Here is a 17101-nt window from a genome sequence, read left to right on the forward strand (position 1 = left end):
AATTCAAGATGGCGGCTAAACATGCCTCTACGGTACAAGCTTTCAACACTCTAAAACTAATTAGTTTCCAATGATTGTGTGCTTTTTGTGCTCTCAACATATCACAGCTTGCAATGGGTGGGGTTGGATTTTCAAAAAGGATTTTAAAAATGATTCTGTAAATACGTAAATAAACAATTACGAAGTTTCAGTTCATCCAGGGCATAGTTTGGATCTTTGTGAGTATTTTACAGTCTATTTCAACTCGATAAACACTTTAATAATGCCACGAGGTTCTTTTTTGTAGGACCATGTTTACGTGGTAACCAGTCGGGCGCGTGGAACCCTCTTAAGGTGGTGCAAGGGCTCGTAGGGACAAAACGCAGCTAAACTTAACATTGATACTTGTTTTTTTATCACAAAATCGGTTGTCTTGTATGACAACTTGCACTTTAACCTCTCAGATTTACAATAATCAACTAAGTTAACTTTTCCACGTCAGAGGAAACTCCTCAATCATTCAACTTTCGCCCGTTTCTAGAATATTCTGGGTCAGCTGTCAGTTGTACTACGTGTACTTGTAACGGATTAACGTTTTCGGCAGAAATATCCTACTCTTTGACGCATTGAGGACTCATCAAACTATGAATGGCATTACGGTACATTACTACTAAATCATATAGGTACAATGTTTTGAATAATGTTAAGATTGAACTGTTGGCATTTAGATTATGATCCACGAATGAAAGAACTGGTTTCATTCCGGAAGTTCACACTCGCCTTCCCGGTTGGATTAGATATAAATGATGAATAAATATTACTTGAATAAATTAACAAGTATTAAGTATGTGGTGATAGTATAAGGATCCTCACATATCTTATGGCATGTAGATAGTGTGTGTTGGGGTCTGAAATAAAGTAATGATACTATAAAACACGATTTTTATTGTCTTCTAGCATTATAGAGTGCTATCTGCAAACAAACCGATTATACCTAGTTGTTATTTTATACAGAATGAATTTATTATTAGTTTCAAGACAATCCATTGCACATCTAGGTTACATCTCATTTAGTAGGAATGGGTAACAAAATACTATTATTTCAATTTTGTTGCAACTCCGTTTTACTCAATTCATTTTAAATAAAAAAATACGTTAAGATAACCTACCTACAGTATTTATTACGTAGTATTTCTTGATCATGTTGAATGTGGTGTGAATCCAAGTGAAAGTTCACTTATTGATCAGTTTATCAATTCGTAGATAAAATGCAGGACTGCTGTGTATTTCTATAATATTCACGTTTCTACCTAACTATCTAGTTAAATTTTTATCGATGTTTTATTAACATTACCTACCTTTATGATAACCTGAGGTACGATTAAAGTTATGTTGATAATTTACGTGTTCCAATTATAGATTTCTTTTGATTTTGGATTGACTTGAGACCTATAATCGAATTATGTCATCAAAATTATTCACGTAAACGATATATTATTCATGTAGAAGAAATAACTCAGCACGAGTATATACCGCTAGGAAAAGTGATAGCATTCTTATTTTGTATCTACGAAATGTCAAAGAATAATTTTCGTGTCTAAAATATTGAATATACTTACTTATTTATGTACGTACGATTTTTGACTGTATACGGGGGTGAAATTACTTTTCAGTGACAGTTTTAGTGTCAATACCATCACCGTTGAGTGTATTCGTAGAGATACGGGTAAACTGTGTATCTTATACAAGTTTCTGATAAAATGATATTATTCTTCCATGAAAATTATTCAACATTTAGCAATCAAAACCAGGATGTATATTTGTTATGATAGCTAAAATCGTGTTACTTAAAAGCTACAAAATAGTAATTTATTCAACTTGATACAGGTAATTTGCACTATTCTTGAATTCCCTACAAGGAAGTTCATTCCGGCATCCGGCTTGTCCACAGACATGTCTGGCGTCTAGGGTCAAAGTCCACCCCCTCCCCTACCCAATGTACAACCCCTTGGTCAGCAGTCAGCAGTCCAGTGGTCCACTGGTCAGTCCCTCAGTGTCTCCAGTGCCCATCGCAACTCGCCCAGGGTGGTCATGTCTCCCTTACTACTGCTGTGCGCCCTGCTCATCCCCAGCACATGCTACGCTCGCCCTAACTGGCACAAAGGTTGGTTATATTTGATTTTTCGAAATTGTTATAACTGCTTTCAGGTATAGGGGATTCTGTCGTGATTAAGGTAGCATAAATTACGTTTTGTATGAGATTTTTTAGAGTGAACATTTTTGAAATCGCTTATTAACAAAATGTTTATTTTGACTTAATTAAAGTTGAAGCACAAGTTACAAATGCAATGGATTATCACTAAATACAAGAAGAATAAATAAGTTTAACATGTTATCCATTACTTTGCAACAAACTATAATCTGTTAGTTTTAAAGACCAATCATGAGGTAGGGTAGAAAATCTATTAAAAATATTATTTTCATTGTCTTAAGATGAAAAAATATTTAACTAGCTCTCCCACAATACGGGTTTATTTAAAAATTGTATTTACATGTTGTATCAAGTGTAGAACTTTATTCATTTAATAAATAAACGATAATGGTACCTAATTAATTTAACCAAGGACTTCAAAAACTTACTTTTAATATTTTATAATTTTAAAACTGTCTTAAAGTAAATATTAGTATAGGGCCTAAATATTGTCAACGATTCCAGGATTCTGTTTAAGTAAAATATTGAGAAAACTTGACTGAGTTAAAAAATATTGCATTTACACAACATGAAACGGTATAAATATTACCAGACGTTTACCAGAATGTATTTTGTATTTACATAACTAAAAACAATTAGGACATTTATAAACCATGTGAAATCATTTGGTTTTCAATATCTCCCTTTTAATATATCCTTGTTAATTAATATCTACGCATGTAAGAGTTCAGTTTTGTTTGTTATTTTCATGTTCGGTCTTGTAAGAAAACCACAACATTTGATTGATTTATTCTTATCATTTTAAAAGTTGTTACCCACAGTTGATAGGATTTGATAATAAAATAACACAAATAAATTTATTTTCAGGTATTTCTGTTCATATTAATTGATACGTTAGAAAAAAAAACTGCAGTTACACTTACAATCATGATAGATCAACAAGTGTAAGGAATAATGTTTCACATATTTTTATATATTTATTACCATTGTTTCCGTCACCTAATCGGTTTTTACACTTATTTTGGACAAACAATCTTACCCTATTGTTTGAGGGGGGAGTTCATGAAAAAATTATAAATCTTACTAGCCAAAAATATTTAAACTTTTTCTGAAAATTAGCTGTAACCATAGTAACAAAAAAATGTGTTGGATTTTTTCACCCCCTGTAGGGGAGGAGGGATGATTTTTCAAGTTTTACAAGGGTTCACTAGATCATGTACGGATTAAAACCCATGAAAGATTAATTAAAACTGTTTGTTTTTAAGTGTTTCTTGAGGTATGCTCTATGGTCTGTAGGATGGGTTTTGTTTGAATAAAATTAATGGCCCTATAACATTTTTAATGTTAAACTATAAAAACTAAAAACAACTAAATGTAAATAGGTTTTTTTGTAGAAAATTAACAAAAAATATTATTAAATATGTTCTATTGATTTTTCTTTCAAATCCATCCCACAGATCATATAACTGAACAAGCTGAACAAAATAAAAACAAAAAATCACCTCTCTATATCTTCTAGAAGCGGAGCTGGGTTTTAGTAGATTTCTCATCCTTATGGAACAGCTGAAGACAATTTTATTGTTAGTTCATGTACGGTTTATGTAGAGGTCGTGTTTTGTTTACAATTTGTTTCCCGTTATTACAGCCATTTAAAACCTCGTTTAACCAAATAATACGCTCTAATCTAACTTGTCCCCTAGTTATATAACCAAACAGTAAAGCACAAATCAAGAAATTAACCCTAGCCTTTGTTTGAAAGCAGCTGTGGCCCTCACTATTCCAAACAGACAATATACTATTAAATACAGTTTTTCCAAATAAACTAACTAGGTTATAGGTGAATGACTATTAAAATGACTATTTATAAAATGACTACTGTAGGTTTTAGTCAAATTGTATTACTAAAATACTCAAAACAAAGCAATCTACGGTTGAAAAATCGACATACATTATTAACTTAAAAAATTTGTCCATGTGAATAAAAATAGTACGGTCTTATAGTTTATGTTTTTTTAGATATGGAGTTTAAGGGAGAATAAAAATATGTCAAAATAACATTTTCAAGTAAAACTTCAGTTTTTTTTTTTAGTGAACTCCCTCCTTAAGTAGTTAACGTTTTTCATTCTTATTTAGCAAATTCCAGTGTATGATAATGAGTCATATAAAGCCATGTGTGTTGACTAAGATTGAGTATTGTCACTACTATAACATAGAGATTTCTTTGAATCTAAGTAATGTGTAAGTCGGCAACAATAAAAATTTCACCCAGTTACAAAAAGAACGTTTATACTGGTATTTGTTTTTAGAAACAGTTCAGTAAACTTCAAAGATTCAGATTCCAGCGTTTGACGTTTTATTTAGAACCAAATAATTCAATGTTTGCCAAATTGTGATATTTTTTGTTAAAGTCGAAATATGTGTAATCAATTATCATGTCGTCTAAAGGGTTAAAATTGTACCAAATATTACTACCAATTAGTTCAAGTCAAAATTTAAAATTTAGTCTATTTCAGAATTTTTAACTGACCCAAATAGTCTAAATTTTGTTTAAAATATATTTTGGGAACATTCTGTATGAATAATACCATTATTGTAACGATATACTGTTTTAAACCTACCTAAAAATCTACCTACCTAAAAAAACCGAATGCTGTTTAGTTATGATAAGACAAAATGATTATCTATGTACAGACCATACTAATGACAGGAAAGTTCTTGAGTGCAATGACATTATCTGGCAACGATTTTGTTTTGTAAGTAAATTGTTAAAAACACTTAACTTTGCTATTTTATCAAAATTACAGAAGTCTTCTAAGCATTTCAGAGGGATTATGTGCCTTTATGATTAGTTACATTATAAAAATAAATAATGAAGAAAATTACATGCATTTGTCAAATTCTATTAGTAGTATTATTGACTTAACTGAACTAATGCAGTATCTAAGATTATAAAAATTAGATTGAAATTACTGTGATGGTTGAGAATTTTTCATGTCATTATGTTCTTGCTAAAAAACACAATATAAAACAAGATCAAAGAATAAATTGAGAACAATTCTTAGCTTGTCAAAGTTTAACATTTAACCTATTTTCATTTTATAATTAGTTTTACCTACAACCGTTTTTTAAGTAGCCGTTTCAGTAAAGTTCTTAGAATTGAAAACCATCTCATGACAACATTGTTTATTTTCATAACAGCATAGTTTTATTCATAACAACACGGGTAACAGACCAATGAGGTTTAAGGATTGACAAGGAGAAGTAAAATTGTAATGATTCCAAATTAAACTAATCAGCTGTTCAATTACCAATTTAATTGTTGAGTGGTGCAATTTAGTGTTTGGTTGTTTGGTACAATGTTTCGTTGCATCACTGTCAGTGGCAATGAGACACTATAAACGAAAACACAACCTCATCTCTTGGAAGTTATGAATAGTGATTTTTAGTAATTAAAACACTAGTGTAGCAACTCGCGTAAATAGTGTTAACGACACGAGTAGAAAATTTAAGGTACGAGCCTTTTATTACTACATTTTCTTATATTTGGTATAACATATAATTGAATTTTAAATTTTATTTGTTTGATTAACTGTTCTTATTTTTTATTAATTATTACTTGAGGGCCTTTGTTTGGATTTAATTTAATTTGGACCCCCCCCCTCTTTTATGGTTCCCCATATAATAAAGAGTATACAGTAGTTTCAAATATTAGCCATGGAAAATATATGTTTTGTTTTGTATACTCCAGTTAGTTTTTTATGAATTTGATTTTTATCTATAAGAAAGAAAGTTATGCAATCGTTATTATCAATTATCAATTATTTAAGATGGGGACGCCACTATGTGCGTATTTTAACCCAAATATGAGTGTAGGATCAGTGTAAGATGAGTGGCGTGATCTTGTAGTCTTGTTAGTAACTAAGGCCTACATGTTCCTTAGACACAGCTGTTAATTAATAGCCCATACATTTAATGGCAACTAAGGGACTTACAGTTTAGAGTGGAATCCGAACCACATTTTTTCCTTGGTATTTAATGAATTGGTACCATCAGGATAGTACTGCGGATAGTCAAGTACTCACTCGTGCGGACGTTAATCCACACCACGGAGCATCGCATCCACAGTGTATGCCTATAAATATCCACAATTCGTGACCTCCTAGTAGCTGGATTACAGGACAACGCCACCCGTCGTTCATATTGAATAAGAAAAAGTAATCTTTTTGTACCTCAAGCAATTAAATTAATACCTCATAGGTTGTGTCTATAATATGGAAAGATAACAATTGTTTACAAAGATAATTTTGTGAGATTTTCTGTCAAACATTACAACATTTACAGCAACATGGTTATGTTTAATTTTAGTAACTGTAATATATTTTCTTATACATTTTTACTTTCTCCCCTTAATTATAGTACATGGAGAAAGTTCTTTTGTATATAGCAATTTTTGAGTCTGTGTCAAAACATCAGTTTCCAAGTTATGTATAAACAGGGTGTCCAAAAAGTCCCGTGTTCGTGTTGTTTGAATATTTTTGGAAATATTTAAAATAGAGCTACAAAACATTGCACTAAGTTACTTGACGTAAACATCTATTTTATCATATATTCAATGATCTCCTCCAGGGGGATGCCCACGAGGAGTCAGAAAAAATTCTTAAATAGCTTTAAATAGCAGCATAGTTTGGTTTAAAATTAAACGTCTTAGTTATTTATTAGAACACATTGCTGCAAACCCAAACCCCAAACTCAAACGGGCAACCGAGTCAAACTAAAAATGACAGCTGTTCAAAGATTAATTGAATTTGCAATATTATTACATACCTACTCAGGGTGAGTAAAAAATGGCACAACCCCCAATGCAGTTATAGTTCAAACGATTTTTCAACTTTTCAAACCCATATAGTTACCCACTCCGCTTACGCAGTATAATGGGAGCAAGCGTATGTGTTAACAACCGTGAATTGTTAACTTGAATAAGTTGGAAATTTTGTTGTTTAAACTAGTAATTTAAAGTTAAGTAATAAAGGAAGGTGGCAAACTTAGCATTGAAATTTTCCATGCATTTTATTATTCAGGTTGAATGTCAAAATTAATTTTCAAAAATCATGACACAATTTTACTTTTTAATGGATGTTAAAATATACAGTGTGATTGAAAAGAACGGTGTAATATAGTTTTTACCTTTTTGGATGAAGTTGTGAGACATCAATAATAGCCATAAATGTGTACTCTCTTAAGCTATTATTACTTTTTTTTTGGCGGGGGGGCGACCCACGAGGAGTCAGACAAAATTCTTAAATAGCAGCATAGGTGGAGTTTGGTATCAAATTAAAAGTCGTAGTTATAGTAGAACACATTACCGAAAAACCAAACTCGAACGGAAAACCAAGTCAAAGATTGCAGCCGTTTAAATATTTCTTAAATCAGTCATTTTGAATCTTTGAACTGCTGCCATTTTTTACTCAGTTGTTCTTTTGAGCTCAAATTTACGGCATGTTATACTAATGAAGAGCTTTAATTTGAAGTGCATATCGACCTATGCTTAAGTTTATGGTTTGCATCGGAATTCTATCGGGCGCCCCTTCAGGAGGTAGCGTATAGTACTGTAGCATTGCAAATTCAACGAATTTTTGAACAGCTGTAATTTTTTACTCGGTTGTCCGTTCAAGTTTCGGTTTGCAGCAATGTGTTCTACTAACTAACTAAGACGTTTAATTTGATACCAAACTATTTAAGAATTTTTACTGTCTCCTCGTGCGCCGCCCCCTTAAGAGAAAAAAGTGATGTTAGCTTAATAAACATTTTTTGTTATTATTGACATGCCAAGTCTCATTACTATATCCATAATAGTAGAAAAATAATAGAAAAATATCTTCTATAATATTTAAGTATACTACACCGTTCTAAGACTTTTCAGCCACACTTTATAATTTATTTACTAATATCCCCACAATATCTGGGAAAAACTATGCATTGTTTTTGCAAATTTCTCTATAGGGAAGTAGCTATTACCATAGGGGCGGTAAGACATAGGAGGGGGATCGATTTACTTTTTAATTTTGATGTCCCCAGAGACCAAAAACACCATTTGTTCAAAATTGTATGTGTGTGTCCATAAACGCGATAACTTGAATAATTTTTGTCTGATTTTGATGAAATTTGGTTAAAAGGTGTAAGGCGGTATAAACTTAAATTAGTTCACGAACCAGCATGATTGGACCATGGGAATGGGGTTTTACAAGGGGTTTTGTGGGGTAAAAATTGTTTTTTTAATTTTTGACCCTCAAAACACAAAATTTCTAAATTTCTCTCTAGACCTCTTTAAAGAGCTTATAAATCAAATAATTTAGTATATCAAAGTGTTTTTGTACGGTTATTGGTAGCGGATAAAATTGAAAAAAAATTTTTGATTAAAAATTTCCATGTTATTTTTATGGAGAATATTGTAAAATGTTGTAGTTTGCTTGTTTATGGACATATTTTGATCAGACTTGACAAATTTATTTATTTTATACTAAGCAATTAATACTTAACTAAAAAAAACTTTATTAGTTTCCTTGTAGCAGCAAACTTAGGTACTCGTTAAACTTCATGTTATTTAAATAGATTTAATTGAAAATCAATTCAGACAAATGGAAATTCGCTTGGTCGGCAGGTTCGCTGTGGCGGGGGTATTTGTTTATATTTTCATAAATTCAGGTTTAGTAATTGGAAATAAAAGCCTTGAGTATAAATGAAATTCACTGTTGTTATCCAAAACCTTTGAATATTTACTCAAGTTTTTTCTACATTTATAATGAATGATTTATATAAATGAGTGTTCCTGTTGCTGTTTTGATTAGGGAATATTTTTATACAACATCAACTACCTTCTGGACAAAGTTTCTAGTTCACCTCATTTCTAAGAATCAGTTGCGTCTAAAAAAAGATTTTTTTCACTTAATTATCTGGTGAGTGAATCAGATTAAAAATATGTTTGCTTGAGTTGAAATAGTTAACTACACAGTTTATTTTAATATAGAACTTTTAATGATTATCAAGAGGAGTATAAGATCAATTCATTTTTTGGAATTTATTCAACTACCTACCTTTTTTATTGCGCCCCGGAACTTAATAACTCATGATTGTCTCTTAGTGTACTAAATAACCAATTCTTAGTAGGAACAAAATGACCAAATATATTCACCTTTGTATTTTTTTGAACAGAGATTTATCAACAATACTTTCGTACATCCTTGTCGAACCCCAAGATCATTGATGAAGTATTAAATAAAACTCTTGGTACAGTTTTAATTTTAAACATTGTACAAGACTCTGAATAATATTTGATATCACTTCATATATTATATACTAGAAGTTACTGGCTTGGTCTTCAGCTATGTTCTATTTATTAATACAGTTAAAAAGTAGGAATTGAAACATTGATGGGTAGGGTGACCATCGCGGGACTGTTAACATTATCATGAAAGCATGAATGTTATAACTCAATAACTCGTTTATTCAACCAAAGTAATACAGATTTGTATTAGTCATGTCAAACAAAATATATCTTATAATTATTGTAAATGTTATTCTTGATTTTCCCTTTTATTTTGACCCAAGGAAACACTACGTAAAATATGTCCCACCGTTTTTGAACACCCTGTATAATCTTTTAAGACAGTTTGCAATTGCGAGAAACTATTATACTAATTAATAATTATGGTTAGTTTTATAATCATTCAGGAGTGCGTTGCTGCTACAATTTAGTAGAAATGAATTGATTCTTTTTAGCTTTTTAAAACTCTAACTCAACTGAGTACAAGGCTACATAAACCATAAAACACAATGTAAAAGCAGGTGTTAATTTCTAACAACAACTTAATCTAGTCCAAAGCTCGCAATTTTAGATTTGATATTTGATCAGTTTTTAACAGAGTAATGAAAGAACAATCAGTTCCTTGCAGTAGAGCTTACAAATTGTCATTACAACTAATAAATTTTAATTTTAGTTCTTTAACAATCCATGGTTCTAAAACATTGGTCATCTACCAGGGATCTAAAGATATCAATAACCTAAAGAAAAACATGATTTTTTTAAAACATATTTCATGGATGCTCGTCCTTTGTTAGAAAAACTTCTATAAAATATTAATTTAATTTTTATTTTATAAAACAAACTCAAAAAACATGGTTATGCTTTCCCATACTTCAGAACTTCATTTATTGAATATGTAGACAATATTTTAAGAGCAAAAAAACAATGTAATTACAAACTCTGTATCCTTCATATACAGTTTTATTTTCACTTCTCATGTTACATAATTATTTAATGATATTTGAGATACTGCTATATTTAAAAGTACTGCATTTACATATTTTACCATGATGGAGTGGTTGCATTTATTAGAGCTAAAGGCAGTATTATTTAGATATACAGGGTGTTCAAAAAAGGCACGGACATAATTTATGTAGTGATTCCTTGGGTAAAAATAAAGAGAAAATCAAGTGATTTAGGAATAACATTTTTTCCAAAATCACTTTGTTAACCAGATAACCGCAATTTTGTTTTTTTACTTAAACATTTGTATCTTTGAAATTTTTCAACCGATCTTTATAAAACTTGGGATGTTAAGATAAACCCATGTTAGGAAAAAAATTCATCTTTATTGAACTTAAAATTTCAAAATGGCGGCCATTTTAATGTTTTAAACTTCAATTACTGGTACTAAAAATGGCTAATTTGATGAAAAACATGACCAGAACGCTTTTATTTAGCATTTTAAATTCCCTATCAAACGGTACCAAGTTCAAAAAGATCGAATAAGAAATAGCTGAAACAATACGAATTTTTGTTGTAAAATGGGGTATAATAATTTATTATTAAGGTTGGTAACATACATACCAAGTTTCATAAAGATCGGTTGAAAAATTTCAAAGATAGAAATGTTTATGTAAAAAAATACGAAATGGCAGATATCTAGTTAACGAAGCGATTTTTGAAAAATGTTATTCTTCATTTTGATAAAGGAATCACTACGTAAATTATGTCCCCACCTTTTTTTGAACACCCTGTATATTTTTCTAAAATGATTATTTACAATAAATCTTTTAAGGAAAGTTCAGAGAATATTTCAGAAGATACAACTCAGAATGTCCGACTAGTTTTAATGTCACAAATGTCACTATAGTAATACCAGAAACAAAAGAACCCTGGGCCGTTTCGAGCCGCGCAGGTTTGAATGGTACGCCACACCTACCGGCGCGAACCACGTGATCTTTTCGTTTCTGCGCAGGTTCTTTTGTTCGTGGTATGTCTATAAGCTTTCCATCTATTGAAAACAACGAATTTGGGTTTTCAATTATGGGCTATTTTTTGGCCCAGTAGAATACTATGTAAAATCAAGTAATTTACACTTGAAATTTTTTTTATTGTCATAAGTTACTTGCAACGCATGCCATTCGAAGTACTGTAGAATTCAATGTAAACAAGTTTATTTAAATACTGGTGCTCAGCTTACAACTAAAATAAATAATTTCATCCCAATTGATTTATATTTTGGAAAAGCTTTTCTCTTGACCACTGGTTTAACCAAAGCATGGAAAACCCTAGAAAAACAAATATGGAAGTGTTATTAATGGTAAATTTGTTGGTATACCATTGATGAATGTTTGTTTACTTCAAATTTTATGTGTTCCTACAAAATCAGTATATAATTTGGGACAGTCACTGTTGGACAAAGCAGTTACCGTTATTTCATCAAGTGAATTTTTTTATATACAAATTGAATTAGATTTGTATTTTTTTATCAAGTGTTCAAGCCATTCAGCAACTGGGCAGAGAGTTGTTATGAATAAAAAAACTGTATAAAAATCCCCGAAAGTGTTACAAGCCAGTTTTCTCTTATAGGTGTTGTAGTTGCAAAAGACTTCAATCTCCACCACCTCGGCCATCAAGACTACAGCGAAGCTCAACTGGCAGCTGCCCAAGCCATCCGAGATGCAGGAGAAGATGCTCAGCTTCACCTGGCTATGTTGAAGAAGAACTACATGGATATCGTTCGTCAACATTTCTACAATGCGTTCGCTCCTCTCCCCTTTGTCAAGGAACGCTTGGACCATTTTGGACCAAACTATCACGGAGATGTTCCTGTGAAGCATGTTCCTGTTCACCCATTATACATTCACCAATCTCCTGCTGGTCCATGTTCTGGAAACATCTTGAACTGTCTTCATCTCTTTCCGTCCAGACTGGCAAAAATTGTTCCTGCACCCTCAGTTGGACAGCCTTGTTATGGTGCCAACTGTAATCAAGCTTTCAACGCTCACTACAAGCCAATGGTTATCGCCAAACCATCTCATACAAGCCACTCCAAGAATAAGTATCCACCAAAGCAACATCATCACCACATCATCTGTGATAGGAAACGGCCAGACAAGAATTGCCATCATCGAAGCACTTTTTGGCCAACTTATGCAACCGTGAAGCTCATTAGTAAACTTAGTCCACACAATGCAACCCCTCTTGAAGATCTTGTGAATACACATCCAACTCAACCAGGGAAATTTTTAAATAAACCTGATAAAAAAGAAGGTTTTGGATCTCAGAAGGAAAAAGTGTCAAAACTTGAAAATGAGATTTTGGAAATTCCTGACAATTTGATTCCTAATATAGGGACGGAACCTTCTATCAAGTCCAACACACAGATATCCTATGTGGCAAAGACTGAAATTTCCACTGAGGTTCCTACCCAACCTCCTTTGAAAACTGTCGAATTTAAACCTGAAGCTAAAGAAGGTACGAGTACTGCAAATATACCAACTCAGAAGACATACCCAAGCTTAGTGAATTCTACTGCTAAATTCTATCATCATGAATCATCCCCAGAAGGCAACCAGAACCATCATGAAGCAACTGAATCACCTAAAATTGTTGATAAAAGCATTGAAGATGGTCAGAAGATAACCACGTCCACCACTCTCTCTGATATTACAACTTCAGCTAGTAGTGAACTAGTTCTCAAGATTGTGGATGAAGTTGATCCAAGTGTAAAAGAGAAAATTCCTGTTGAAAGTTTGGTGCCTACAAATGAAATAATGCTAGAGTCAACCTCCTCAAGCAGCCTTTTGGAACATGAAAGCAGAGCAACAGAGCTAAATAGGTTTGGCAATGAAATAGAAGAGAACAAGACACAAGGTACTACAAAGTCAGGAGACAGTATAGAGTTGGATTCTTTGACATTTGACAATACCCCTGCATGGAAAAGTGAGATTACTGAAATGACCACAGTAGAACCTCGTGAACTTCCTGTGCCAACAACAGACCAATCTACAAGTGACCAACAAACTTCAGTGTCAGATGAGTATTTTCCAGAAAGTAAAACTGCAATAAACTACCTCCTCACAACTGAACAGGATGCCAATAGAGAGTTTTTTACAACAACAATGAGCAATTCTGAGCAAATTACAAGAATGGAAAATAATGATATATCTGAAACAATCCCAGTAGCTTTAGTTCAACCAAGAGAAGAAGTCACATTTGAAAGCAACCAAGAAGAGAAAGAATTCACAACACAGACCATTTTTAGAACCGTTCAAGACTCAACAACATACAATTCAGATAATCTAGGACGAGAAGATACAGACAATGGAGTTAGCACTACAGATTATCGTAAGAATGATGAAGAAATTACTACTCAAGATTCAATGTTTAGTACTGATAATTTGGCAGAAACTCGTGATTTGTTTGGCGAGTCTACTACAGAAGAAAATGCATTTGAACCAGTAGAAATATTTTATACAACAACATATAGATCAATAACATTGGAAGTGAATCAAGAGGCTAGAGAAGAATTGTTTACCGACTCATACCCTACTTTAGAACCGTTTAGTACTGAAGCAAGTAAACAAGCTTCTGAGGATATAATTCTGTTTTCAACAAATTTACCTGACAAGGATGAAGTTGGTCCAACAACAGAACTTGTTTCAGAACCTGCTGAAACCATTCTTGGCAGACAAGAGGACTTGGAATTTACTACAACTGAATTACCAAATACTAAAACTGAAAACCATCAAGAAGGAAAAGAAGACATATTTACAGAATCCTATGAAACCGATGACATTACAACTGAAGGCAAAGAGTCCAAGTCAAGCTTTGATGAAGACAATGTTTTGTTTACATCTACGATGGAATCCACGGACAATCTAACAGAGAAATCTGAGATGACTGAGTATCTACTTCAAGCCAGAGAAGATGACATTGACCATACTTTCTACAATTTAGAACAAACTACTTCAAACCATGCACCATCAGAAGACTTTTCATCTTTAACTGAGGCTTCGACACAAGTTTTTAACGCTATTGTTGAGAGTAAAACCGAAACCATGAGAGATCTGACTACTCCGCAAGAAAGTTTCAGCCAATTGCCAGCATTGACTGAAAGTGAACAAGTATTCCCCACGACAAACAATGGCGGTGAATTATTTGTGCAGTCTAAAGAAAATAACACTCCATTAATTTCAACAACTAATGTTTTTTCTAATGGTACTGGTCATGAAGACATTTCTACTGTTACAACACCTAGTGAACTGCCACAGTTAAGAGAGGGTGACGAAAACATAGTATTACAGGAAACAACTGAATCAGTAGTAACTACTTCGGAAATATCAACAAGTAGAGTGACAACAGTTTCTGTAGAAGAAAAACTGGCCACAGAGACTAAAACGTTAACTAGCACTTCCAGACCTGAAGAAAAATCAAACGAACCAATACCAACCATTCCAAAGGAACTGTTTGGGAAAACTGATACCCCAGGTCTACTTTTCAGTGAAGACTGGACAGAAGAGCAAACAGAAGAAACCTCTATGCCTGACTTAAATACTTTATTGGAAAGAGAAACAACGGAATACCCTCAATCTAAATCTAATGAAGATGAGAATTTTACAGAAACCATCCCTTTTCCAGAATCAACAGAAACAAGTAATACAGATGCTCCTCAGAGTAAAGAAGAGACAACACAGGATGTAGGAGAACTGTCGACTAGTTATCAAAACTATTTGACTGAAGATTATAGGAGAGAAGGTTATGAGAATGTTGAAGAAAGTACACAAGAATACTTGCCAAGTGAGAATCCTTCATTTCCCTCCTACCAAAGTGGAGTGCTTAAGTTCACTACAGAGATAGAAACTTCAAATGAGGAGGGATTGCAAACAGAAGTTGTTGAGGCGACAACAATTCCTGAATCAATTTTGGAGGTAGAAGACAGTGTAAACCGAAGAAGACGGTCAGTTACAAACATAGATGAAAATGTTAGGGAATACCCAACAACAGAATGTGTCTTGTGTTTATTAGGATTGCCACATGGTCACAGGAGGAAAAGAACTGCCGTTGAAAACAAAAAAACCGATAATAAGCCAAACAAGTTACATGAGAAATCAAACTGTTCCTTCAGCATCAGCCTAAATCTAGAAGATACCGTAAATCCAATCGACTATGCTTCCACAATTTTAGAACTTTTGCCAGTGATAAGGGAGGGTTACAAAAATAACGCTTTTAGCGAAGAAGACAAACAAGTGATCAGATCTCTATTTGGGGACATGAAGGCCTTAGTGGATGAGGAAACGTTTGACAAAATTACCGAAACAGGTGAACTTCTCATGGGGGACGGGGCATCGAGGCTAGATGAAGATATTGAAGACTTTAATTACGATTCGTCTGAACCTTTAACGGATGAAGTTTCAGAAAAGGAGAGACTTAAAAGGTCAAAGAAAAATTTGCAGATTATGAATGAACTACTCAAAAGGGCTTCAAATAATACTGGAAGCCACTCTAATGTTCCTATGAAGAAATCTAGATCAGCTCGGTCTACACAGATGTCTCAAGCAGATGCAAGTGCCATCTTGGCTTTACTTTCTGAAACGGGAGAACTACAGATTCAAGATGATGAGGATGAGTATGAATACTACGACGAGGAAGAAGAGGACGAGTATGGGGATGAAGAGTTTTATGTCGACCCCTTCGAGGATGACTACGATGACACACCATCATTTTTTGACCTAATAAAATTGGCTAAAAGGCACAAAGATCGCAAAGCAAGAGCTGAGAAATCATGAGCTTTTATGTAAACTAACACAACTACTATGGACTGTGATTTTAATATTGACTTAGACTAAACAAAATGTACATAATGCTTTTTTATTTATTAGTGCCTGGCTGTAAATATTTGTTGTACTTTATTTTGTAAATATAACTCATGTAAATATTTTAATCCTTGTCTTAAGTGAACATGATATATTACAGTTGTTCAACATGAACAACTGATAGTTGTATAGTTAATTGTGTGTAATTTAAGTATTTTTCAAAACATATTACTGTAGCGATGCAGTAATGTAAATATATGATTATTTATAATGTTTAACGTCAAGAACATTTCAATATTGTTTTTAAATTCTTTCAAAGAACTTTTTAAATCTATCTCTTGTATTGATTATACTGTATTTGTTAAATATTCTCTTAGTTATTGTTACAATGTTTTCCTTAAGAATTGTAAAATTTTACCAATTTCTTTATTTACATTAGTTCTTACCTATCACGTTATACGATGATGATATTTATTAATTACTTTTCAAACATAGGGTTTTATGAAAATGTTTTTGTATTTCAAATTTTATTTTTATAAAGAACTGTAGTTATTCCTTTTTTAAACTGAACCTAGTCTTAAAATCCTTTGGACGTTTTATTAATTACAGTTTTAAAACTACATAAGTGAATATATATAATTGCCTCTTTAATCTTGTAAATGTGGGTACAATTCTTAGACTGTATTTTTATATGTGAATAATCAACTTATGTTTTAGTTTAGTTGTGTACAGTAATCTAGTTTAAATGCAGTAATTTTTTATTCTTTAATAGGTGAATGTAAGTAAAGT

General features: G+C 32.5%; 1 protein-coding gene across 1 annotated transcript; it reads left to right on the forward strand.

Annotated features, from left to right (window-relative positions):
• Nucleotides 1-8: 8 nt before the first annotated feature.
• LOC128989265 (mucin-17-like) lies at nucleotides 9-16557 on the forward strand. The gene is made up of 3 exons (XM_054411143.1): nucleotides 9-32; nucleotides 1948-2143; nucleotides 12084-16557. Exons 1-3 carry the CDS (start codon nucleotides 9-11, stop codon nucleotides 16283-16285), a joined length of 4422 nt encoding a protein of 1473 aa, XP_054267118.1. The 3' UTR covers nucleotides 16286-16557.
• The last annotated feature ends 544 nt before the right edge of the window (nucleotides 16558-17101 follow it).

The sequence above is a fragment of the Macrosteles quadrilineatus genome, unplaced genomic scaffold (genome assembly GCF_028750875.1).
Source record: "Macrosteles quadrilineatus isolate MER2022 unplaced genomic scaffold, UCM_ALF_1.0 Scaffold_3__2_contigs__length_128488019, whole genome shotgun sequence".
NCBI lineage: Eukaryota > Metazoa > Arthropoda > Insecta > Hemiptera > Cicadellidae > Macrosteles > Macrosteles quadrilineatus.

Excerpts from the sequence above, each read along its gene's own strand:
- LOC128989265 (XM_054411143.1), top strand. The coding sequence starts at position 9 with ATGGCGGCTAAACATGCCTCTACG. Across the intron at positions 33-1,947 it reads CGGCTAAACATGCCTCTACG|GGTCAAAGTCCACCCCCTCC; the intron begins GTACAAGCTTTC and ends TCTGGCGTCTAG. Across the intron at positions 2,144-12,083 it reads TCGCCCTAACTGGCACAAAG|GTGTTGTAGTTGCAAAAGAC; the intron begins GTTGGTTATATT and ends TTTCTCTTATAG.